This window comes from Trichomonas vaginalis, chromosome III (assembly GCF_026262505.1).
Source record: "Trichomonas vaginalis G3 chromosome III, whole genome shotgun sequence".
Taxonomy (NCBI): Eukaryota; Parabasalia; order Trichomonadida; family Trichomonadidae; genus Trichomonas; species Trichomonas vaginalis.
In genome coordinates this window covers 5,902,683-5,929,334 of record NC_067205.1, presented here as the reverse complement: position 1 = coordinate 5,929,334, position 26,652 = coordinate 5,902,683, and the positions used below count along the sequence as shown (strand labels likewise).

At 28.7% G+C, this 26,652-nt stretch overlaps 8 protein-coding genes and 2 pseudogenes across 10 annotated transcripts, besides 4 other annotated features; 8 read left to right on the top strand and 2 right to left on the bottom strand.

Moving 5' to 3' along the window:
- Positions 1–768: 768 nt before the first annotated feature.
- Positions 769–986: a mobile genetic element.
- A 573-nt stretch (positions 987–1,559) lies between these two features.
- Positions 1,560–1,581: a mobile genetic element.
- A 1,252-nt stretch (positions 1,582–2,833) lies between these two features.
- Positions 2,834–3,040: a mobile genetic element.
- A 331-nt stretch (positions 3,041–3,371) lies between these two features.
- TVAGG3_0649380 (spectrin binding) lies at positions 3,372–7,046 on the top strand (the record flags this gene model as incomplete). The annotated part of the gene is made up of 1 exon (XM_001328600.1): positions 3,372–7,046. The coding sequence occupies one exon, from the start codon at positions 3,372–3,374 to the stop codon at positions 7,044–7,046; it is 3,675 nt and encodes a 1,224-aa protein (XP_001328635.1).
- Positions 7,047–7,342: 296 nt separating this feature from the next.
- TVAGG3_0649370 (peptidyl-prolyl cis-trans isomerase protein) lies at positions 7,343–7,888 on the bottom strand (the record flags this gene model as incomplete). Its single annotated transcript, XM_001328601.2, has 1 exon — positions 7,367–7,888. One exon carries the CDS (start codon positions 7,886–7,888, stop codon positions 7,367–7,369), a length of 522 nt encoding a protein of 173 aa, XP_001328636.1.
- A 998-nt stretch (positions 7,889–8,886) lies between these two features.
- Positions 8,887–26,652: part of a mobile genetic element that runs on past the window's edge.
- Positions 10,119–11,150, top strand: TVAGG3_0649350 (uncharacterized protein; the record flags this gene model as incomplete). The annotated part of the gene is made up of 1 exon (XM_051241572.1): positions 10,119–11,150. One exon carries the CDS (start codon positions 10,119–10,121, stop codon positions 11,148–11,150), a length of 1,032 nt encoding a protein of 343 aa, XP_051088159.1.
- TVAGG3_0649340 lies at positions 11,163–13,584 on the top strand (annotated as a pseudogene). The gene has a single exon. A coding segment is annotated over exon 1 (2,422 nt).
- On the top strand, positions 13,710–15,200 carry TVAGG3_0649330 (integrase core domain containing protein family; the record flags this gene model as incomplete). The annotated part of the gene is made up of 1 exon (XM_051241571.1): positions 13,710–15,200. The coding sequence occupies one exon, from the start codon at positions 13,710–13,712 to the stop codon at positions 15,198–15,200; it is 1,491 nt and encodes a 496-aa protein (XP_051088158.1).
- On the top strand, positions 15,221–15,493 carry TVAGG3_0649320 (uncharacterized protein; the record flags this gene model as incomplete). Its single annotated transcript, XM_001328602.1, has 1 exon — positions 15,221–15,493. The coding sequence occupies one exon, from the start codon at positions 15,221–15,223 to the stop codon at positions 15,491–15,493; it is 273 nt and encodes a 90-aa protein (XP_001328637.1).
- On the bottom strand, positions 18,774–19,610 carry TVAGG3_0649310 (uncharacterized protein; the record flags this gene model as incomplete). The annotated part of the gene is made up of 1 exon (XM_051241570.1): positions 18,774–19,610. A coding segment is annotated over one exon (837 nt), but the record flags the coding sequence as incomplete, so codon positions are not given.
- On the top strand, positions 21,457–22,107 carry TVAGG3_0649300 (uncharacterized protein; the record flags this gene model as incomplete). The annotated part of the gene is made up of 1 exon (XM_051241569.1): positions 21,457–22,107. A coding segment is annotated over one exon (651 nt), but the record flags the coding sequence as incomplete, so codon positions are not given.
- On the top strand, positions 22,644–23,644 carry TVAGG3_0649290 (uncharacterized protein; the record flags this gene model as incomplete). The annotated part of the gene is made up of 1 exon (XM_051241568.1): positions 22,644–23,644. A coding segment is annotated over one exon (1,001 nt), but the record flags the coding sequence as incomplete, so codon positions are not given.
- On the top strand, positions 25,036–26,117 carry TVAGG3_0649280 (annotated as a pseudogene). The gene has a single exon. A coding segment is annotated over exon 1 (1,082 nt).

Sequence of the window (26,652 nt, the reverse complement as noted above, 5' to 3'; positions counted from 1 at the left end):
CACAAAAATACTTATTAAAATATATCAAATTTTTCTGCTTTTTGAAATTTACTCGATATTTTTGAGTCGCATCACACTCATGACAAAATGAATGGATAAATGAAATTTTCTAGTATAAAATTGCATTTATACAGACTTCACACCTGTCAAATAAAAATGTACAGATTAAAATGCAGATAAGAATTATATTTATTACAACGAATGGAATTTATTATAAGACGTGAAATTTAATATAAGACGTGAATTTTGAAAATTGAATTGCAGTCCTTTCAATTTTCATAATTTGATTTTCCATGTTTAATCAACCATCATCCATATTGTCACTTGATAATTTGGATGTTAAATCTATATTTGGATGTAAAATTCCAGACTATTTAACGGAGCTTTATAATAAAAGTGAAGATTTATGGAAAACATATTGGAATGATCATCCATTTGATGATTTAATACAAATAAACCATAATAAGAAGCCGAATATATTAGATATTTATCCAGGAGCAAAAACAAATTTTAGAGATTTTGAAATTTCAAATTTTGAATTCAATTTCGATAAGGTTTACCTTAGATTGTCATCAAATTTAAGATTTGCAAGTTTAAGGGAGAACAAAGATGAAGAAAATAATTTATCCAAAGCCTTTATAATGATACAAAACAACGAAATTGACGAATTTAAAGGTTTAATTAATGATAACACGCCATTTGATAGAGATAAAAGATATAATTCACTGATTGATTGCGCAGTTCTCAAAGAAAATCAAGAAATAATCAGGGTCATTATTGATTTTGTAATTTAATCGTCGTCGTTATCGATTTTGTAATTTAATCGTTATCGTCTTTTTCTAAACGTGCATTTTTTGCTTTCGGAGCTATTGAACATACATTGGCCCTTACCAGCAATTGAAAACTATTTTTCATTATCAACAATTACATTACTCCGAGTTATTCATCAATCAATGAAAATCGATATATAGTCCATACTTCAATTTACAATATTGGCAAGTCCAATTTCACTTGGCATATTTAACTCATATAGAAAAACCAGTTGGAATCGGCAAAATTATCTTTAATTCCATACATAAGAAAAAAAAATTATAAAGTTCTTCAATAATAGCAAACTAATAGTTTAAATAGATTTACAAGTATCGCCCATCTACTTTTGATATAATTCACATATTAAATGTAGAAAACTGGTTTAAAATAAATATTTCAAAAGTTCGAAAACGATTTATGAAAAAATAACGTGATGACATTTACTAAATTTGCTCTGTATTAAAGTATCGATGATAGAAAGAGCATATTTTGTAAATATTTCAAAAATATTTAAAAATCGGAGAAATTGTATTGTAATGTACTATAATTATGTTACAAATCCGATTCAATACTAATCCTTCGCTATTGAAGTTGTTTTGAGAAGGATATTCTCTAAATTCTTGATAAATCTTTAAAATTTAGAGTAATCGTTTTGTAAACTTAACAAAACTAAAATGTATACCAATAGATTGGCATTTTCTACGTTTTCAAAGTGAGAGAGTGTAAATTCTTTTTTTTTATCCTATTAAGGGTATAGTCCACTAAAAATTTTTAAGTTTTGACAATGAAAATAAGCTCTGTGACCATGTAAATATATATCTATGCAAAACGAGAGGTTATGCCATAATTTTTTTAGTTATCAAATTTTCCTTTTTTTGAGAGAAGTCTCTCAATAATTTGAGAAGAATCTTTGATATAAAGAGATACACATTTGTAGAACGAAGTAAGTGTTTTCCAAACATGTTCTTAAAAATAAATAAAATAATACAAATCTTTATTCAATCTTTTGATATTGTTGGTCCTCTCTTTGTGAAAATACTTAACTTCAAAGAGTATTATGTTTTACCTAGTGAGGACCTTAAGTTTGCAAAAACATAATAAAAGTAAAATAAAAAAGATCGGATTTATCACAAAACTTTGAGTATTATAGGATTTAATATATTTTCTTAGTAGATTATATGATTTAGTTTCTTAAAATCTAAAGTATTTCTTGAGGAAAATATAAATTGAAATTCAAAAAGTAAAAAAAATGTAAACAAATCAAATTTTAAATGGACCAAATGTTGATTTTTCATTCGTTTTCTCATTATCGAAAAAAATTTGGAAAGCTAAGAAGTCAATAACAAGTTATATAATACAACAAAACCCACATCGGATATGTTTTCATCAAATAGTCTCCTAGATTTGTTATGAAATTAAAATATCATGATATTTTAAGGGCTTTTGATTTCAATATTAGAATTATTCAGTTATGTCGTGCTAATATCAATTGCTTTATACAATTAATCGTTTACAAGCTGCAAAAATCGAACAATAATTTGACTTTGTAAAAAAAGTGCGTCATTTTTATTCGTTATACTTACAAAATGTAAACATTACGAGAAACATTTACATTTGTAAATGTAACAAGTAAAGTTGTCTCGCATAATTTGACTTTGTAAAAAAAGTGCGTCATTTTTATTCGTTATACTTACAAAATGTAAACATTACGAGAAACATTTACATTTGTAAATGTAACAAGTAAATACATCAGATTTAAATTGTAAATGTAGTTTATCTCTCTCATCTCCTTTTTAAAAGGTATTACATACATACGAACGCATGGGTCACTCAATAATTAGCGTGATAATAATTGAGGATAGACTGTAATCGTAATTTTATTTTTGGACTTATATTTCGACATTTTGAAGTCGCTTGAAAGTCTTGCAAATGATTAAATTTGGAAAATTTGACCTAAGTCTGCATTATTTTGATGACTTAAACAATTCTATAAATCTGTTTTCCTAAAAATTTAAAAAGATATAATTTCAATTTCCCTAAATTTATGTAATTCATATATCACCAAAATATTTGGACTGCATTTCGTTTGTCTGCACCTAATTAAAGTCTAAATACCAATTAATTTTGGAGTTGCATTGCTTTTAATGTAAAAATGCACGTTTAGAAAAAGACGATAACGATTAAATTACAAAATCGATAACGACGACGATTAAATTACAAAATCGATAACCTCTCAAATAATCAGGTATCTTAAGATTATTGGTGCAAAAGAAACAGAAAACACATATAAATATGCAATAATATCAGGAAACATAGAAATAATTACACTATTAGCAGAAAATGGACATGATTTTGGCGGTGATTTACTCGTAGCTATTGAATATCACAGAAATGAAATTGCAGACTGGATTATTAATAATTTTGAATGTCCAACTATTGATCCATTATTCTGTTTACATTTTTTGAACATTGAAGCTTTTTGTTTTTGCATTCAAAACAAAATTGGAAATCCAATCATTTCATATCTTGATGCCGGTCTTTTAGATTTTGCAACAAATGAAATGAGTAATGGACAAACAATAGAAACAAAAGATATTGTGAAATACATATATCAAAATAAAATCAAATATGTTGAATATCTGTTGCAAAACAAACAAAAAATCTTCAATTCATGGGATACAAAACAATTGAATGGGAGTGAAATCATTTCAAAATTATTAACAACAGAAAGCATTAATATGCTGAATCTAATTCTGAATCATATCAATGATATTGAGATTACTTCTGCAAACTTGAAATTATGCATTGAAAGGAAACAAATCGCAATCTTTAAGACTTTGTATGAAAGAATTCCAAAGAATCAGATTGATTTTGAGCAAATCATACAACCAGCAGTTTATTCAAAACAAAATGATATCATTCAATACTTATTAAATAACGGATGTCCAGCTGATGTGAAAATACATCAAAGACGTCAAGTTCTATTAATTTTCATAGAAGAAACAGAATCAGATCTTTTAACTTACTCAATAATTAATGAAGAAAAAGAATTGACTGATTTGTTATTGAGTAAAGGTGCCAAAATCAACTTTGAAAATGATCTAACTCTCAATGCAATTAAAAAATTATCATTCAATGATTTCGAAAAAGCTATATCAAAAATGGGAAGGCTTAGTAATGTCAAGATTATAGATGTTATGGATTATTTGGACAATGCTCATATAAAATTAATGATAAAATCAGGAGCTAATTTCAGTGCAACAAAAGAATACAAAAAGAATGGGAAAAATTATGAAAAATCAGCTTTGCTCAATGCAATTATCAAAGAAAATGAGGAACTTATTGAATATTTACTTCAAGTTGGAGCTACTGTTTTCATCAATTGTGAAAGGCCGATGATTGCCTATGCACTGGAAACACATAATTTTAAAATTGTAAAAATGATAGGAAATCAGTATTCTCGTCTTAACTTTCAAGTTAGGAATCCTTTAATTCATCAAGCAATCAGCTCAGGAAATATTGACATTGTCAAGTATGTTGTTTCACGAAGAGCTCCAGTCAATGGACGACATAAAAATAATAAGAAGTATTCTATTGACTATGTTTTTGAAGAAGGAACACATGAAATTATGAAATATTTGATTGAAAATGGACTGGACATTTCGAAATCAAAATTATTTTCTAATGCCTATCACGCTATATTTTGCCGTTGTAAAATTAACGTAATAGAAGCGTTGATTAACAATCATTTGTATGAATTTGGTCAATATCGTTCTGATATACCAAAAGTTATGTACTTGTTGTCAAAAAGTACGATCAAAAAAATTGTTAATAGATACAATTGTATCAATGATGTTGATGAAGATGGATATACAGCTCTATACTATTCTATCAATTGTCAAAATCCAAATTTGGACATTATAAAATACTTACTCGAATTAGGAGCTGATCCAAACCAATACGCGAAAACTCTTTTTGTTGCAATTAAACAAATGAATCCAGATTTAATACAATTATTGCTTAAATATAATGCGAATCCATTGATCGATTTTCATGGTATGACCCCAATTGAATATTGTATTTCAAAAGAATCTATGAAGATATTGAACTTATTCATTGATAAAGTTGGCATTCATAATATTCGATATGATAATTTTATCAAAGCTCTCTTGAAAAATTCAGATGACTTTATCAGAGAAGTCTTTAATTTCTTGATTAATAATAAGGTTGATTTGAATTTTAACACATATTCAGCATTATACTATGCAGCAGATGTGAACAAATACGATATCTTGGTGTTCTTATTGGAGTCATTTCAATTTAATACAAAATCATATCAGCAAACAATTACAAAAATAATTTGTGAACAAAATGATAAATATATAGATTATAATGTTTTGAATCAGCTTATTAGACATATTGACAGTTTAGACTTTTCAGATGAAAAAGGACAACCATTAATTACGATTGCATTACTAAATAAGAATATTAAATTAGCAGAATTCCTTCTTAGTAAAGGCGCATCACTCACTAAAGATCAGTCAAAGTTATCAACATTTCAGGAATGCTTTTATCTTGTCATTCAAAGAAAATCAATTGCTTTATTAAAAGCGTTTTTAGAATATATTGACATCGTTGATTATAAAGCATTAGTTTATTCAATTCAAACTCAATCATTAGAAATAATTAAGTTAATCTCGACAAAACAGTTAATTCCAACTCCTGAAAATGATCATTATATGCAGTTAGAATATTATTTAGATGAGTATTTTAACAAAGAGATCCTTGACGAACTAAAAGATAAAATTAAAGATTATATTTGTTCTGATGGAGAATCACTGGACTATTCTACTCATAATAATGAATTATTTGATTATTTTATCGATAACTTCGAATTTGATCAGAAAATTATCGAAGAAATAATTGAAGAATTTGTTAGAAGAATCAAAATCCCGCATATATATGAAAAATTGTTTAACAAATTAAATAATGTGAACTTCAAAACATCAGATGGATCTCCCATTATTATGTTTATTGTAAGATGTCAAAACATAGAGGCACTTGAATCACTTTTAAGAAGGAAAGATGAAATCCAATTTGAAAACAAAGATATTCCTTTTATTTTATTTGAATTCATGAATTTTAGAAAAGAATACTATGATAGGTTTTATGATGCTGATATGGAATTACCATTGAATACAACTGATCAGAAGTTTGATATCAAACTTGATGCATTTGAATATTCAATTAAAATTAAATCACTCAAATTATATTCATTCCTCAATTCATATTCCAAAGAAAAATTCTTAGGCTTAAAAGCAGCAATTCAAGGTGATTTCCTTGAATTATATCAAAAACTAGCGCCAAATCCTAGCGAAAAGATTCAATTACACCTTCAAATTGCAATAGATTCAAAATCACTTCAAATTATTGATTATATTCTTCAAAAAATCAACAAAATTGAATATGATACCTATATCTTAGCAATATGCACTAAATCGGCCGAAATTGTTCAAAAACTTCTAAACAAGCAAATGATTCCTGAAAAACCGGAAAATTCAAAACCTTTATTATTCGATCTTGTCAGATTTTACAACAAAGATGTTTTTAATATAATGATTAAATATGTTAACAATTTTCATGAGCAAATTAATTTAGGAGGAAAGAATTATAATATCGTTCAAATTGCTTTGCTTGCTAAATCAGACAAAGAATGCATTAAATTTTTACTTGATAAAGGAATCTATTATGATCCTAAATTTGATAAACAAGATGAACCTTTGAAAATTGCTGCTCAAAAAGCAATTGGTGTGGACGAAGCATATTACAATGAAATATTTGATCTTCTTCTAAAATATAAATCAATTGATCGAAAACTTGGATTAGATTTGTTTAATACTGCAAATATTAATCATAATGATGAGCTTATTTCAATAATGCTCAAAGCGGACAAAAATAATGTTATAAAAAGCATTAAGAAAGAGCATGATGATTTGCTACTCAGACAATTAATGGCACTAAGAGCTGTTCAATACAATCATTATTACCATGATTATTCTGATGATCCAGATCTTGAAGATGATGATATGATTTATTATGATCATTACCATGATAGGTGTTACCAAAGAAATAGATACTATGATAGCTCAGATGATGATAGCTCAGATGATGATAGCTCAGATGATGATAATTATCATGATGAATTTGATGATAATTATGGACGCTATTACATGTAAAAACTATTCTATAATTTTTATATAAATATCCTTTTTTTTAGAGTGCATTTCCCACTTTCTGACGTAAACGTTAATATATTGCACATTAAATTGTTCGGTCAAACAGCTTTTTTTACATAAAATATCTCAAATTATTCTTGAAGATAGATTTATCCATTCCATTATATCATGCTCATAAATATATCGCAGATTTAGTGTTGGAATAGCTGAAATCTTTGATTTAACGCATCATATATTCAAATCTTTAAAAATTTTATTTCAGAGAGACATTAATTGTATAAAAATATAATAATCTTGTATTCAGTATAATGTATAACTGTTTATTTCATTTCGCCGCAATCTGTAACCATGCACATTGCACGAGGGCGACCACTTTCTGTACCGCAGCTTTCGATCTGCTTGACGATGTCCATGCCTTCGATGACTTGGCCGAAAACGCAATGGTGTCCATCGAGCCATGGAGTTTCAACGGTTGTAATGAAGAATTGGCTTCCATTTGTGTTTGGTCCGGCATTGGCCATTGAAAGAAGTCCTGGTTTGTCATGTTTGACCTTGAAGTTTTCATCATCAAACTTCATTCCGTAGATTGATTCGCCGCCTGTGCCATTAAAGCGAGTGAAATCGCCTCCTTGGATCATGAACTGAGGAATAATGCGGTGGAACATTGTTCCCTTGTAGCTTAAAGGCATTCCAGACTTTCCAATTCCTTTTTCTCCTGTGCAAAGAGCGCGGAAATTCTCTGCAGTCTTTGGAACGATATCGTTGAAGAGCTCGAATACAATCTTTCCAACTTTATCACCACGGATGGAGATATCAAAGAATGTTTTTGGACGCTTCAGCATTTGTCACTTTTTTGATTGGTGGCATCATCTTCCGCCAATAGTTGAATTAGGTATTAACTACACTATCAATAAGTATCATGTGAAAATGATCGATTTGCTCTTCGTCGAAAATATCAACTCGAGAATTTGCAATAGCTGATAAATAATGAACAAGAAGCCTATAAATCATTTGTTCATTGACTATAAATGGCATTCAAAATCATTGCAACTGTTTTTCTTCTGTTATAAGAAATTTTTCAAATTTTCTTCAAATTTCTATTAATTAGAGGCACATCATGTAAATATTGTGGAAGATAGTAAAGCTGTTCCAAAATATGCCTTAAATAAAGCATTTTTCATAGAAAATGATTGCAATAATCAATTTGTGCAAAGCTGTAAATGTATAGATGTCATGCTGTAAATAATGTGTAATAAGCAAGTTATGGCTTTTGTGAATGAAACATTTGAATTAAGATCAAAATTTGGGAAACCGAGAAGCCATTCTAACAATCCCTGGTCAAATGTTTCTTAATGCATACACATATACTTGAAAAGTTCTGATAAATTCCGATATAATTTTGAGATGTCTTCTAAATTTACTTTTTAGGTGATTTTTATATGAAAACAAAGATAGCAAATAGTATGTCTATGTAAATGTAAACTTTATGAGAAAAAATTTTTATTTGACTTTTAGTAGTAGGATATGAAGGGTTGTGTGACTTTTTTTGTTACATCTATATATAGACGATGCATTAAAATATATTTATTTATAAATCATTAAAAAATTAACATTAATTTTAAAATAATTTATTTTTTTATCTTTTATAAAAGAAGCTATATATAGATGATGTCAGATATTCCGCGATTAATTAAACATTGTTTAAATCCTGAATGGAATCAATGGAGTCATAATCAAAGACCTCATAAACGAGTAAAAGAAATTAGAAATAATTATTTTCATGAATGAAAGATTCACTACCATAATGAAATAAAAAATAAAAATTTTTAAAGTTTATTTTTTAAAAATTCATGTCTTACGAAAAATTAAAACTTAGTTATGTTTATTATTTTATTTTTTTTATTTTGTATGAAATGAGCGTCAAAACTAACAACGTTAAAAAATTAGGATTCACAAACGAGGAAATAAAGGATATATTAGAGGAGGTGGGTTATGAAGTTGATAAATATTATTTAAGAAATTGTAAAAAATTCGCGGAGTTATTAAATGATTTAGATTATGATGGAAAAATGAATAAAGATGATGTTATAAATTTCTTATATCCCACATCTGAAGAAGAAAAACCTAAAGAACCTGATGTTTTCCCTGAATATTATGAAGAACGGATTAAAGATGATGATGAATACAATGAAATTGAAAGACTGAAAAAAATAAGAGATGAAATAGATGAAAAAATTAAGGAATTAAGAGAAGTTGAAAAATATAATGAAAATGAAGTAGAGGGTTTAATGAATATCCCAGCTTCAGAATCAGAAGTTCAGAAATCTCATGAAGAAAGATATAAAAATTATGTCTCAGAATCAACACAAAATTTATTAGATGGTGAAATAGATGAAACACTTTCAGAAGAAGGTACTAAATTTATACGTAAACATAAGTTACAATTTATTGATAATGAAGAATACCCCTGTATCCTACTTTCACCCCCTCTCGATTCTGAGAAATTCAAAAAAGCTCTTAAAAATGTGACATATGCAACTAATACGATTAAGAAAGAAGATCATGATATTTACACAAATTATTATTTAAATAAATGCACAGGTGTTGATAAAGTTTTTGATTTATTAGATAAAATATCAAAAGAAACCATTGGAACATATAAAATTTTGTGTGATTGTGGTTTCATTATTGAAGATACCAATAATGTTTCATATGAAAGAACAGCACCGAAGGAAGACGAAGTGGAAAGGTCTATACCATTCGTTATTAAGAATATAAAAGATATGAAAACGTATAAGCATTATATTTATTCATTTATTTCAGAAAAAATGGAAGCAACCCATAAAACATCTTCTCATCATTTTATAGCTATTCATACATTCCTTTTCAAAGTTGTGAAATTAAATAAGACAGAAATTAGATTTAATGTATCAGGGTACGCATTCTTGAGTAAATTAAAATGTATTCGTCACGTCGCAGATGATAAAAATTTATGTGTTCTTAATTCATTTTATGGGCTTTAAAAAATAAACTTTATTTTTATTTATTTTTTAATTTTTTATTCTTACATAAATGAACAAAAACGGAACAGCTAAAATGAATGATAATCAAATTAGAGCAGAAGGTAGAAGGTTATTTAAACGCTTCTATAACATTCCTGATGGTGCTAATCCTAAAACTCGTAGAAGCTATTTAAATGAAGCAATAGATGCATATGAAGGGTTTGACATTTCATCAGAAAGTGAGAGATTAGCGAGAATGTTAAATGTTAATATTGATTTCTATTATTGTGATCCTCAACCAGAAGACGTGGACATAAATAAGGTAGACTTTCCATTAGTGGAATCAATAATGATAGATCCAGAATTTGAAACAGTAAATATTTTATTAACACAGAGTCCATGTGGAAAACTTCACGCTGACAGAATAACAGACGTTGAAGCACTCACCGGCTATAAAGTTTGTCCATATTGTAAAGAAGAAGTTTATTCTATCCGTGATGATCCAGAAAGGAAAAACCAAAGAAGATTTTTAAAGCATTGTGAGAAATGTAAAGAAAATAATGGAAGATTAATTCAAGACGTTCAGTTGCAAAAGACACAGCAACCATATGCACCACATATTACGAAACAGAAGATATATCAGTGGTTATTAGCTCACAATTTGCAGAAATATTATAAACCGACAAGATATTATATTACTTTTGACTTCGAAACATTAGAGACTAAAGAAGAATTACAACTTTCTGAGTGTGCAACTTTGAATGCTTACTTAAAACCATTCATGGTATCATCAACGGTTAAATTAAACGATAAAACATATACGAGGAATTTTTTCTTAACTTCGAGTGATTCTTTTATTTCTGATTGGATTGAGTTTTTATTTTCAACCTGTTCATTAGTTGTTGAATTAAATATGAGTCAATACAATGAATTATTGAAGTCGCAAACGGCGGGGACTTTGTCTCATACATTAAATGAAAAACAGAAGGAAGCATTTAAAGAACTTCTAGATGAGGAATTCAATAAAGTGAATATCATAGGTTTTAATTCGGGAAAGTTTGATTTAAATTTAATTCTTCGTGATTTAAACACTGCAAAATAGAAAATAAAATCAATGCTGGGTTCATTTTCACAATTTAAGCAAATCATTGTAAAGAAAACAAACGTTCCATATGAATTGAGATTTATTGACATCAGAAATTATATAGCGGGTGGGACATTAGACCAATTCACTCAAGATTTCGGAAACAATAAATCACGTGTTAAATCCTTTTTCCCTTATCAATTCATCACATGGGAAAATTACGAAGAAGAATTATATAAAGAGGAACCATTCACGAAAGATTCATTTTATTCAGCATTAACCCAAGAAACTATATCAGATAGTGATTATCAAATATATCTCAATGATGCTAAAAACTTTAAGAATAGATTAGAATATTTTATTCATTATTGCAATAAAGATGTTGAAATTATGATTGACCCAATCGATAAAATTATTGAAGAAACATTTGTTTATAAAATTGACATGCTTCATAATCTTTCTTTATCATCGAATGCTTCAATGATTCGTTACGCTTTAGCATATAAAGACTTTAATCCTAATGAAAAATATCCTGAGGAAGAGATAGAATCAAGTTTTGAATTAACGAAAAAGTATTGGAAATATAAAATTGAATCATATAAGAAACAAGATGAAAAAGCAGAAAGGGATACTAAAAATAATGTTTCAATGGATGATTTTCAATACTATCACGATTTAATCCTTTCATCTAAATGCAAAATGTGTGGTAAAGCGTTTACATATGCAAATAAACCAACATTGGATAGAATCGATAATGAAAAACCACATACCAAAGAAAATTGTCAGTTAATGTGTTGTTATTGCAATGTCGTAAAATCAAATAAAGATGAAGATGTTCAACGTTTAAGAATCAATTTAAGAAATTATGCATTAAAAAATAATTTACCAATGACTTTAGATTCAGTTGAAGCTTATCACATTCTCCGTAATGGAATTACTGGTGGTTTATCAAACGTTCAACATAGAGTAAATCTTAAAGGAATCACACACATTAATAAACTTGCATATAATCCAGAAACTAAAACTGTATCAAATGAGGACACCACCAACATTATGACTCATTTCGTTGGTGTTGATTTTAATTCATTATATCCTTCATCATTTTCATCTAATCCTCATGATTTCATTCAATATACTGACCATAAAATGTATATGCCGGGAAGATTGAATGGTGTTATCATTTGTGATACAGCAACAAAGAAAGCAAAAGCACTGGGAATAATTAAGAAGAAAAATACTTTATTCGTGGCTGAAGTAAAGGGTCACATTGATGAAAAATACATTAATGATTACATAAACTTTTTACCGATAATAAGAAACTTAGATATTATCACAGATGAAAAAACAATTGGCAGTTTTATGTATAATTACATGAAATCAAACAATCTACCAGTTGACCAGAAACAGAGGAAATTAACTCAGTTAGCATCAACACAACCAATATCAACCATTTTCTTCTTATTATCTTTGGTATCTAATAGACAGATTTCATTTTATCATTGATGACATTCAATCAATTTTAACATTTACTAAAAACACTTGTTTTAATGAATTTGCGAACAAATTTATGAACGAAAGACAAAAGGCTGAATTAGAAGGAAATAAAGGAAAAAGTTTATTTTGCAAGATTTCACTTAATGGATCATATGGTTACGATGCAATGAATACACAAAATTACGCAAAGACTAAAATAATGAATGCACAGAAGGCACGCGTTGCATGTATGTCAAATAAGTTTAAAAACATAAGAGAAATAGGTGAAGATACATATCAAGTGATGCTTAAAGATAGATTTTATAGATGTGATACATGTTTACAAGAGGCATTCTTCACTTTAGATAATGCTAAATACTGGTATTTGGTTTTCATTTATGATTTTATGTATAAATGCATGAATGTTAATCGTTTTCATTTCATTGAAGGTGATACTGATTCATCTTATTGGGCAATCGCTGGCGACCCAAATCTTCCTAACACTCAAGCATTTCAAGCAATTGTTACCGATAAACAATTTTATGATAAAAACATTTTCAAATTCGCACCATTTGATTTCTTCTGTTTTGATGAGAAATTTAAACCTAAATTAAAGAATAAAGCTGAAGAAAAAGCACATGAGAAGAAGTTATTGGGTTTAGCAATTGAGAAACAAGGTGATAACATGGTTGCTTTATGCCCTAAGTGTTATACATCATTCAATGGTTCAATTGATGGAAGTGATTTTAAAAAGATTGCACAAAAAATGAAAGGTGTTAGTTTACGACAAAATAAACAATTAACACCTAAAAATTATTTGGATATAATAAATGATAAAGTGATATTTGATGGTCAGAATATTAATTTACAACTTAAAAACGGGTCAATGACTCGCTTAACAATCGGTAAGACTGCATTAACAGGAGCACACACTAAGGCTGTATGTTGTGAAAATGGATGTTGTATGCCATTTATTTAATACAATTTAAAATTTTATTTTTAATAAAATGCCACAGAAGAGACAAAAGGAACCGTAAATAATGGTTTTGATACTATGATTCAAAGAGGTGGGCACCCTTAAACATTTATTTTATTTTTATATAAATGGATAACACAGATTTAAAAAATTTAATTGATGATTTAGTACTTAATCAAAATTTTCTTAATTATTATGAATTAAAATCATATCTCCAAAAACATAATAACAATATAACGGGTGATGATATGGATTATTATTATCCGTATTATAAAAATGAAATTTTGAAATATCATGATAAAATAATTTCTAAAATTAAAGACAAAATTAAAAATAATGAATATACAAAGGAAAAAACTAAATCACAACTTAAACAATTGAAAGATTTCAAAAATAAAGTATTAACAGAAGAAGATATTGATGAATTATATAAATTATATAATCATGAGCCGCAAAAACAAAAGGTGCAAAACGCCCAGGTCCTTCAGACCATAAATGAAGCACAAGCTTTAATTTATGATTCATTAGTTAAACCATATTCAACCCGACTTTTAAATGAAGATCAACTTTTGGAATTCATCCTTCAACATAAACTCGAAGCGGGAAAGTATATCAAACCTTTATATACAGCATATTTAAAACAAATGAATAGAATACATCCAGAATTAATGAAGGGGGGAATGAAATCCAAAATCAAAGCAGATAAAATTAAACCACTTGCAACGACAGTACCTCCTCCTCCTTCAGTTAATCCTTCATCATTCACTTTATTATATCCATTTCAAACATTAAAGAAGCAAAAAGATTTTAAAAAGGATTTCAAGATATTAAATAAACCAATTGACCCGAAAATTCAACCGTTAAAGGAAAAATTTAGTCGCCCTTCATTTGCTCCATATCCATATTCATACGAAATAGATCATCTGGAATATTCAAAAGGAAACGTTACTTATTTATTTGCCATTAACATTAACACTAGATATTTATATTGCATTCCAGTGAAAGGGAAAACAGAACAGGAAACAAGAAGAGCTATACAATACTTACTAGATCATGAAAGAGTAGATAATATCAGGGGTGATGGTGATAAAGGATTTCAGGCAGCTATGGCTCATTATTTCCCACAAATTAATTTTTTCTTTTCATCCTCTCCATATACGTTTCATAATAAAATAGTTGATGCGGTAATGAGAACTCTTAGAGATGCGTTAGGGGTTAACGGTCAGATATACTGGGATGGAAATCATGACTCCATCATACAACAGTTAGTATATTATTACAATAATACATGGCATAGAACTATAAACATGAAACCAGTGGAAATGAAAAATGATATTTCAAAAGAATGGGAATATATTAGAAAGCAAATGGAAAGGTTGAATGATGTTAAACGTGAACAAATTAATTCAGGGCTCATGAATTTTAAACAAGGGGATAAAGTTTTGATTCATCTCGATTATGGAAAAACTGATAAATCAATGACAAAAAGAAGACGAAGATTTGACACAATAGCTGAATTTGTTAGATATATTAATGGCAATGCATTAGTTGAAGTTGACAAGAAATTAATAGAAATTCCGATTTATTTTATTACTCCATTATATTTAAATAATATTTAATTTTTTTTATTTCGTAAGAAATGAGTGACAACAAAGCAGCCAAGAGTCCAGACAATGAATATAAAAAGAAACTAAACAGAATTAAATCAAAAATATGCTATTACAAAAAGAAGCCGCAATGCGGTGGGGTTGAAAACGATAAAGAGAGGAAAGAAATAATCGAAAAATTAGAAACTTACCGTTCAATCCTTAAACTGAGTGAAGCAAAAATAAAAGAATTTAATAGAATAAATAAATTGATTGGAAGAGATGAATTTAATAAAGATGAATTTTTAAACTCAATCCAAATTTAATTTTTATTCCTCTTCCCGAGCCCTTCTAGGTTCTTCTTTCCATCATTACTGCATAACCGCATCTTCTCGGTTTTCGTGGTTTGTTGTTTTTAATTCGTTCTTGCATCATTTTTATCATTTCCTCCCTTGTTATGATTCGTGGGGTATCCATTACTTCATTACCTAATTAATTACAGACATAAAATATATTTAGTTCATTCATTGAACGCGGTACCATGCGAATATAGTCACAAATGGTGGCATATAATCTTTACCCAAGCCTGTTGGATTTGTTGTGAAAGTGTGTGAATGATTACCTCCTGGTTCAGTTGGTCGAAAAATCTTTTTTGCTGAATTGTTATAAGATGGAGATAAAACGTCATTGCCAGCTTCATACTCTGAGTTGTATAATGGGTGGTCTCTTAATGAGTGGCTATGGTCGCCAGAAAAGTTTGTAGTTCCTGTATGAGTGTGTGGGGGTAAGTTTGCTTCTTTAATTTTCTTCGAACCTCCTGTTTGCTTTGAATATCTAGCACAGTATAAGAATTTATCTACAATCTGCTTCCACGTACCAAAACCTAAAACTGTTGCTGGATTTGTTGAATTCATTGACGTATAAATAGAACCAACAGGATATATGGTTTGAAGTATTTCATTTTTCATGCTTGTAATCACATCATTTACTTCCGACTTCTTTGCATAATTTTCATCAACATAAGTTTTATCTGCTTTAAGGTCTAAACATCCTGAAACCCATCCTGTATCAGCTAGCTTTAAACTTTAAAAGTCTCCGATGTCCATTTATGATACCATTCAACCTTTTCTTTAATTTCATTATCTTTTTCATCAACATAAGTTTTATCTGCTTTAAGGTCTAAACATCCTGAAACCCATCCTGTATCAGTTTTAACTTTAAAAGTCTCCGATGTCCATTCATGATACCATTCAACCTTTTCTTTAATTTCAACATTTTCATTTAATTTCTTTTTCGAATAAAAAAAATATATTTAAACTTTTATTTTGCTGGAAGTTTTGAATCTATTATTCCCTGTATTTGTTCTTGAAGTTGATTTTTAGCTGGTTCATTGTAATTAATAGACCTAATAGATTCATTAATTGCATTCTTATAATCATCTGATTTCTCAAATTTTCTTTTATCTAATTCCTTAACTAAATCATAAGTTAAACCTCATTGCTGATATAATGGTTTCTTAATTAAATCTTTGAATGCTTGAGATAAAGCATCTGATGCAATTCTTGCTACTATAATTGGTTGGAATTGATGTTTAAGTTCATCTTTAACATTTGCGAAAACTGGATCGAATAAAGCAACTTTAAAAGAATTTCTTAGCTGAAATTTCAGGTCTAATATTTGCATATTGACCATCAAACTGGTTAGAATATTGTGGTAATCCATCCGGTCCCTCTTCAATAGCATTTAATTTCTTCATTGAAATAAGAATATGGATTATAACGGTATGAATTAATTGGACCATTTTTCACCTTCTCCAATGTATTGTTTAACAGCTTTTCCATTTTCATCAAATTGCATAGGATAACGTTCATTATATGCTTTACGTTTAGGATAATCTGTCATTGTTAATTATACCCATTTATGACTTTAATATTTCCTTGACCATCAGTAACGAAAACTTCATTTATACCATCAGGTTTTCCATTTGGACCCGTAATGTCTGCTTCGTGTGCTTCCAATTTGGACTTGACGTTTGGCATATGCTTGAGCTTCTGGTGATGTTAAAACGTTTCTCATTTGTTTAACATCTTTTTGAAAGACCAGCAACATATGAACTAATTCTTTCATTCCATCAGGAACTTTCATAGTTCTATTATATACACCCTTTTTGTTTGTTCCTTGTTTTAATGGAAACCTGTAGAAGATTTGCCATTTCTGTCATGTTTAATTATAAATAAAAAATAAAAATTAATTTATAAAAAGTTATCAAATTTCACACTTCCTTTATTTAAATCAACTATTATTTTTCCATGTTCACCTAATTGCTGATATTGTGTGTAAGTTCATTAATGCTCATTTAAATTCACTTGATAAAGCATAACGTTCAACTGTTGACGACTAAACCCACTGAAATGAAAAGTGTTGATAGATTTGATTTAATGTTTGTGCTTAAATGCTTTGAAATATTGAACAGCCATAAAGATGAACACTGAATGTGTCGACATTGAGTTAATAACTGATTAAAATATGATTTCTCATTTGTTATTAGTTTTGATTTCACGCTGCATCATCTAGAAATAATGAGTGAATGCAAAATTCTCTATCAAAATTTGAAATAGAAAGTGTTTCAAATAATTCATCCCGTTGTTTATCAATAATTTTTATCCTCTAATCCTTGCTCTTGATTGTATTATATAATTCTTTATACATTAAAAGTTTTTTAAATAATCTTCTGCTTCTTGTGATAAATAAATAATTGGAATTTTGATTAAATGCTTTAAAGATTCAATGTATCTCTGAAGGTGAACCTGAACGGTTGTATAAATTAACACATGTGAATAGGGGGAAGTGTTAGCAATAATGATAATTTGTTTTAATATCGTTAATGTTTTACCTTTATTCTGTTTACCAATTGCTGCAGTGATTGAATTTAAGTAACATTCAGAATATGGAATTTTCATTAATTTTTCCTTAGATAGAGCATTTCTATTATCACTCAATGCTTCATTAATCATATCATCTACGTATGTATTATATACTCCCGCTAATTCTTCATAGGGGTGGATGAATTTAATCCATTTAATCAAAAATAAATTATAATTTTAAACATTTCTATTCATCAATATTTCATCATATGAACTTCTATACTGTGGTGGTGTACCTGTTGGATGATATTTCAAACCTTCGTCCGGTGTCCATGTCAATATGTAGTCCTAGTAAACCAAACCTGAGGAGATTTGTCACCTTTGAACAGTAAGTGTCATTTACACCCTGAATGATTGGATAGCTTTCACTTGTACTGTAACTTGTGAGTTGAAAGTTTCTAATCCATCAAAGAATATACCGCTCCATCACGTGAACTGGAATAGTGCATAAGAATGAAGTTTGGTCTTTCCATGTTCTAGCTAATGGTGTGCCATCATCTGCATTCAGTGGTCTAGTTAATGAGTCCTCGTATTCTTCTGTGCATTCATTCACTCCATCTAAATCAGAAGCTTGAAGCATACGTGTAAAGAATATGTCACCCACTGTGGTCATCGCTTGATCGGGGAAGTTTCTGGAATCTATAGTGACCTGAAGACCTCGAAGCATTGGATTTTCTAAAACCGTTCTTTGCATTGCATTCTTCGGAAATGTTAACACAACATCTGTAACATTATGAAGAGCGTATGAGAAATCTGAACTGATACCTTCAGGAGTGATGCAACCTCCATTTAGTGAACGAACGTCAATATGTTGAGCTGGAATCATGAATGGATCTTCCTTACTAAATAAACGTGGTATTGCTTTAACTGATTCTTCAATTAAACCGTATCCTGGTGTAATGCATTTATCCTCTAAAACTTCCATCTTTGTGCATGAAATAATAACGTCATCAACTGTTGCCTCAGCAGATGTAGCGGCTAAGCTTGTAATTAATTTGGTAGGAAGTCCGATTTGTTGGAATTTGCGATCATATTTATAAACATGATTCATAATCTTTTCATAATTTTCATCAGTTATCTTTTCATAAACGTAATTTTGTAAATCAGCAACTCTTAACGGGTCAACCTGACAAAATACTAAAGTATCCCTGAAAACATAATATTTAAGAATGATATCACCAAATGATTTAGGATAATCATCGAACGCCTGAAATGCTAACAAATCATTTACCGGAATAATCATATCAAAAGTGACATCAACTTCTTCATTTGCTTTCTTGAAAACTTCTGAAGGGTCAATATATTTACCACATACTGAGTTATCATATTTTTGAACATTATTATATAACGAATGAACAAACTTTTTAACTTTCCTTTCTGATTTTGGTTTATATGTTGCAAATGTGAAAGATTCACGGGCGCAATCCATCTGAAGATAACCGGCATCACCTCTTTCGGTTTCTACTTCTAATTGTTTAAAGCTTTGATTTGATGATTTGTAACCAACGAATAAACGCATGCATTTAAAAGCGGCATCACATGTGAAAGCTTTATTTGAAACTAGAGTTGCTTTAACTTTGCGTTTAATATATGTGTCACCTAATTGGTTCACATCATGAGCCGGATTTGTAATTCTTAAATGAGTTTGTTTATCATCAAAATATGGAGCATCAGAGTCATAGCATGAACTTTCAAGTTCTCTATAATATCTTCTACCGTCATTCTTTGCGAATATTTCATTTATCTTTTCGAATGAATGAAACACATTTCCATTAATCGGTTTAGTGTTTGGCACCAAATAGTTAGTCGTCATTTATTAATAAATAAAAATCAAAATTAAAAGATGAAAATGAATTTTTAATTTTAATGAAATAATCAACTATGGCTGCAGGTATATTTAAGAAACTGTGGGATAGAGTAAAAAGAGGAGCGAGTAAAGTTTGGGAAACATTGAAGAAGGGGCAAATTGGATATTTAAGAATAAAGAAGCAATTAGTGACGTTGCTGAATCAATAACACCAAAAGCCGCCCCAATAAGAGAAATTTTAAATAAAGGAGAAAAAGTTTATCAAAGACTTCAACCGATACTAAGATAAAAATAATATTTATTTATTTTTCCACTATCTACCTCCTATTTTATTAAATATTCCTTCAGCTATTCCACCAATTGCGTTACCTGCTTGTGCTCCCATCGCCGGATTACCTGCTTTAGTACCTAATACTCCACCTATGATAGTTCCTGCCGTTTTCGCTACTGGTGCCAAAAAGTTTGCAATGGGTTTAATAATCTTTTTATGAACCCAACCCGCAGCTTTCTTAATTCCATCCCATAATTTTTTAAAGAATCCTGCCGCCATTTCTGATTTAATATTAATTAAAAAAATATATTTCATCACTTATATTCTAATTTTTATTTAATGATAAATGAAACCGATTTTAAAAATAAATGAAACAGAGGAGGAAGAAATAAATGAAAGTGAAAATGTTCAACAAAAAATAAACGTTGTTAAACCAATTACTGAAATAAAAATTTTTTCATCTGTTGAAGAATTTAATGACTATTATGCTAATAATAAAAAATTATTTGAAGAATTGACAACATGTAAATTGAATAAAATGTTTAAAGTTGATGGATTCAAAATTTCAAAAAATAAAAGGAGTGGTTAGTTTGAAATCTATTCCTCAATCAAGAATCACCTCATTAATGAAAATTGATGATTTAACAAAAAGAATAGAAGAGATTGAAGAAAGAATGAATCAAATAATTGATTTCATAAATTCAAATAATCATTAGTTTCTTAAAGTTCAATGTTGAACTCATCAAATTCTTCTTCATCATTACCATTACCATTACCTTTAGCGAGTTTATTTACTCTTTCAACTCTATCTTTTGATAGTCTTGCGTTTAATTTTTTCTGAAGTTTTTCGTTACCAAGTTCTAAAATTTTACATGGATGATATTTAAACCCGTTAAATTCTTTTTCCTCAGTTTTAATCATTAATCTACAAAGAACTTTAGTGAGGTGGTTTTGTTGTTTAAACCATTTATCCTTAATATTTGTTATAAATTCAAGTAGTATATGATGCGGGTTGTGTGACTTTTTTTGTAAACGTAAGAATTCATACAATATCGAGCGATTTTGTATCATTTTTTTTAACATATGAAGTAAAAAATGTATGATTCTTACAGTTTTTATTCTTACGTTTTGAAATAAATCATGATTTAAAAATTTTCAGAATCGTAAGAAATTTTCACAAACCCGTCAACATAATGAAGTAAAAAATAAAAAATAAGTTTAAAAAATAAACTTTAAAAATTCATGTCTTACGAAAATAATTTATTTTTAATTTTTATTTTATAATAAATGAGTATAACAACTAATTCATTGAAATCTTTAAAGTTCACTAATTCAGAATTAGAAAATATTTTAGAAAATTTTGGAGACGGTTCTTATCCAACATATATGCAGAATGTGAAAGAGTTTTCCAGATTGTTGAATGAATTTAAATATAACGGACCAATTACTAAAAAGGCTATAATGAGATATTTATATCCCAAAAAAGTTGAAAAACAGGAGAATATTCCTCTTTATGGTCCAGAGGACCTGGGCTCAGAGAGCCTTGAAACACCTCCTGAATATTTTGAAGAAAAAATTAAACAAGATGAATATTATAACGATGAGATTGAGAAATTGGAACAATTAAGAAATGAAATAGATGAAAAAATTAAGGAATTAAGAGAAGTTGAAAAATATAATGAAAATGAAGTAGAGGGTTTAATGAATATCCCAGCTTCAGAATCAGCAGTTCAGAAATCTCATGAAGAAAGATATAAAAATTATGTCTCAGAATCAACACAAAATTTATTAGATGGTGAAATAGATGAAACACTTTCAGAAGAAGGTACTAAATTTATACGTAAACATAAGTTACAATTTATTGATAATGAAGAATACCCCTGTATCCTACTTTCACCCCCTCTCGATTCTGAGAAATTCAAAAAAGCTCTTAAAAATGTGACATATGCAACTAATACGATTAAGAAAGAAGATCATGATATTTACACAAATTATTATTTAAATAAATGCACAGGTGTTGATAAAGTTTTTGATTTATTAGATAAAATATCAAAAGAAACCATTGGAACATATAAAATTTTGTGTGATTGTGGTTTCATTATTGAAGATACCAATAATGTTTCATATGAAAGAACAGCACCGAAGGAAGATGAAGTGGAAAGGTCTATACCATTCGTTATTAAGAATATAAAGATATGAAAACGTATAAGCATTATATTTATTCATTTATTTCAGAAAAAATGGAAGCAACCCATAAAACATCTTCTCATCATTTTATAGCTATTCATACATTCCTTTTCAAAGTTGTGAAATTAAATAAGACAGGAATTAGATTTAATGTATCAGGGTACGCATTCTTGAGTAAATTAAAATGTATTCGTCACGTCGCAGATAATAAAAATTTATGTGTTCTTAATTCATTTTACGGACTTTAAAAAAATAAACTTTATATTCTAATTTTTATTCTTTGATAAATGAACAAAAACGGAACAGCTAAAATGAATGATAATCAAATTAGAGCAGAAGGTAGAAGGTTATTTAAACGCTTCTATAACATTCCTGATGGTGTTAATCCTAAAACTCGTAGAAGTTATTTAAATGAAGCAATAGATGCATATGAAGGGTTTGACATTTCATCAGAAAGTGAGAGATTAGCGAGAATGTTAAATGTTAATATTGATTTCTATTATTGTGATCCTCAACCAGAAGACGTGGACATAAATAAGGTAGACTTTCCATTAGTGGAATCAATAATGATAGATCCAGAATTTGAAACAGTAAATATTTTATTAACACAGAGTCCATGTGGAAAACTTCACGCTGACAGAATAACAGACGTTGAAGCACTCACCGGCTATAAAGTTTGTCCATATTGTAAAGAAGAAGTTTATTCTATCCGTGATGATCCAGAAAGGAAAAACCAAAGAAGATTTTTAAAGCATTGTGAGAAATGTAAAGAAAATAATGGAAGATTAATTCAAGACGTTCAATTGCAAAAGACACAGCAACCATATGCACCACATATTACGAAACAGAAGATATATCAGTGGTTATTAGCTCACAATTTGCAGGAATATTATAAACCGACAAGATATTATATTACTTTTGACTTCGAAACATTAGAGACTAAAGAAGAATTACAACTTTCTGAGTGTGCAACTTTGAACGCTTACTTAAAACCATTCATGGTATCATCAACGGTTAAATTAAATGATAAAACATATACGAGGAATTTTTTCTTAACTTCGAGTGATTCTTTTATTTCTGATTGGATTGAGTTTTTATTTTCAACCTGTTCATTAGTTGCTAAATCAAATATTGAACAATATGAAGAATTAATGAAGTCGCAAACGGACCAAACGGCGGGGACTTTGTCTCATACATTAAATGAAAAACAGAAGGAAGCATTTAAAGAACTTCTAGATGAGGAATTCAATAAAGTGAATATCATAGGTTTTAATTCGGGAAAGTTTGATTTAAATTTAATTCTTCGTGATTTAAACACTGCAAAATGGAAAATAAAATCAATGCTGGGTTCATCTTCACAATTTAAGCAAATCATAGTAAAGAAAACAAACTGTCCATATGAATTAAGATTTATTGACATCAGAAATTATATAGCGGGTGGAACATTAGACCAATTCACTCAAGATTTCGGAAACAATAAATCACGTGTTAAATCCTTTTTCCCTTATCAATTCATCACATGGGAAAATTACGAAGAAGAATTATATAAAGTGGAACCATTCACTCAAGATTCATTTTATTCAGCATTAACCCAAGAAACTATATCAGATAGTGATTATCAAATATATCTCAATGATGCTAAAAACTTTAAGAATAGATTAGAATATTTTATTCATTATTGCAATAAAGATGTTGAAATTATGATTGACCCAATCGATAAAATTATTGAAGAAACATTTGTTTATAAAATTGACATGCTTCATAATCTTTCTTTATCATCGAATGCTTCAATGATTCGTTACGCTTTAGCATATAAAGACTTTAATCCTAATGAAAAATATCCTGAGGAAGAGATAGAATCAAGTTTTGAATTAACGAAAAAGTATTGGAAATATAAAATTGAAACATATAAGAAACAAGATGAAAAAGCAGAAAGGGATACTAAAAATAATGTTTCAATGGATGATTTTCAATACTATCACGATTTAATCCTTTCATCTAAATGCAAAATGTGTGGTAAAGCGTTTACATATGCAAATAAACCAACATTGATAGAATCGATAATGAAAAACCACATACCAAAGAAAATTGTCAGTTAATGTGTTGTTATTGCAATGTCGTAAAATCAAATAAAGATGAAGATGTTCAACGTTTAAGAATCAATTTAAGAAATTATGCATTAAAAAATAATTTACCAATGACTTTAGATTCAGTTGAAGCTTATCACATTCTCCGTAATGGAATTACTGGTGGTTTATCAAATGTTCAACATAGAGTAAATCTTAAAGGAATCACACACATTAATAAACTTGCATATAATCCAGAAACTAAAACTGTATCAAATGAGGACACCACCAACATTATGACTCATTTCGTTGGTGTTGATTTTAATTCATTATATCCTTCATCATTTTCATCTAATCTCATGATTTCATTCAATATACTGACCATAAAATGTATATGCCGGGAAGATTGAATGGTGTTATCATTTGTGATACAGCAACAAAGAAAGCAAAAGCACTGGGAATTATTAAGAAGAAAAATACTTTATTCGTGGCTGAAGTAAAGGGTCACATTGATGAAAAATACATTAATGATTACATAAACTTTTTACCGATAATAAGAAACTTAGATATTATCACAGATGAAAAAACAATTGGCAGTTTTATGTATAATTACATGAAATCAAACAATCTACCAGTTGACCAGAAACAGAGGAAATTAACTCAGTTAGCATCAACACACAACCAATATCAACCATTTTCTTCTTATTATCTTTGGTATCTAATAGACAGATTTCATTTTATCATCGATGATATTCAATCAATTTTAACATTTACTAAAAACACTTGTTTTAATGAATTTGCGAACAAATTTATGAACGAAAGACAAAAGGCTGAATTAGAAGGAAATAAAGGAAAAAGTTTATTTTGCAAGATTTCACTTAATGGATCATATGGTTACGATGCAATGAATACACAAAATTACGCAAAGACTAAAATAATGAATGCACAGAAGGCACGCGTTGCATGTATGTCAAATAAGTTTAAAAACATAAGAGAAATAGGTGAAGATACATATCAAGTGATGCTTAAAGATAGATTTTATAGATGTGATACATGTTTACAAGAGGCATTCTTCACTTTAGATAATGCTAAATACTGGTATTTGGTTTTCATTTATGATTTTATGTATAAATGCATGGATGTTAATCGTTTTCATTTCATTGAAGGTGATACTGATTCATCTTATTGGGCAATCGCTGGCGACCAAATCTTCCTAACACTCAAGCATTTCAAGCAATTGTTACCGATAAACAATTTTATGATAAAAACATTTTCAAATTCGCACCATTTGATTTCTTCTGTTTTGATGAGAAATTTAAACCTAAATTAAAGAATAAAGCTGAAGAAAAAGCACATGAGAAGAAGTTATTGGGTTTAGCAATTGAGAAACAAGGTGATAACATGGTTGCTTTATGTCCTAAGTGTTATACATCATTCAATGGTTCAATTGATGGAAGTGATTTTAAAAAGATTGCACAAAAAATGAAAGGTGTTAGTTTACGACAAAATAAACAATTAACACCTAAAAATTATTTGGATATAATAAATGATAAATTGATATTTGATGGTCAGAATATTAATTTACAACTTAAAAATGGGTCAATGACTCGCTTAACAATCGGTAAGACTGCATTAACAGGAGCACACACTAAGGCTGTATGTTGTGAAAATGGATGTTGTATGCCATTTATTTAATAAAATACCACAGAAGAGACAAAAGGAACCGTTAATGATGGTTTTGATACTATGATTCAAAGAGGTGGGCACCCTTAAAACATTGATTTTATTTTTATATAAATGAATAACACAGATTTAAAAATTTTAATTGATGATTTAGTATTTAATCAAAATTTTCTTAATTATTATGATTTAAAAGCATATCTCCAAAAATATAATAATAATATAACGGGTGATGATATGGAATATTATTATCCATATTATAAAAATGAAATTTTGAAATATCATAATAAAATAATTTCTAAAATTAAAGACAAAATTAAAAATAATGAATATATAAAGGGAAAAACTAAATCACAGCTTAAACAGTTGAAAGATTTCAAAAATAAAGTATTAACAGAAGAAGATATTGATGAATTATATAAATTATATAATCCCGAGCCGCAAAAGCCAAAGGAACAAAAACAAAAGGAACAAAACACCCAGGTCCTTCAGACCATAAATGATGCACAAGCTTTAATTTATGATTCATTAGTTAAACCATATTCAGCCC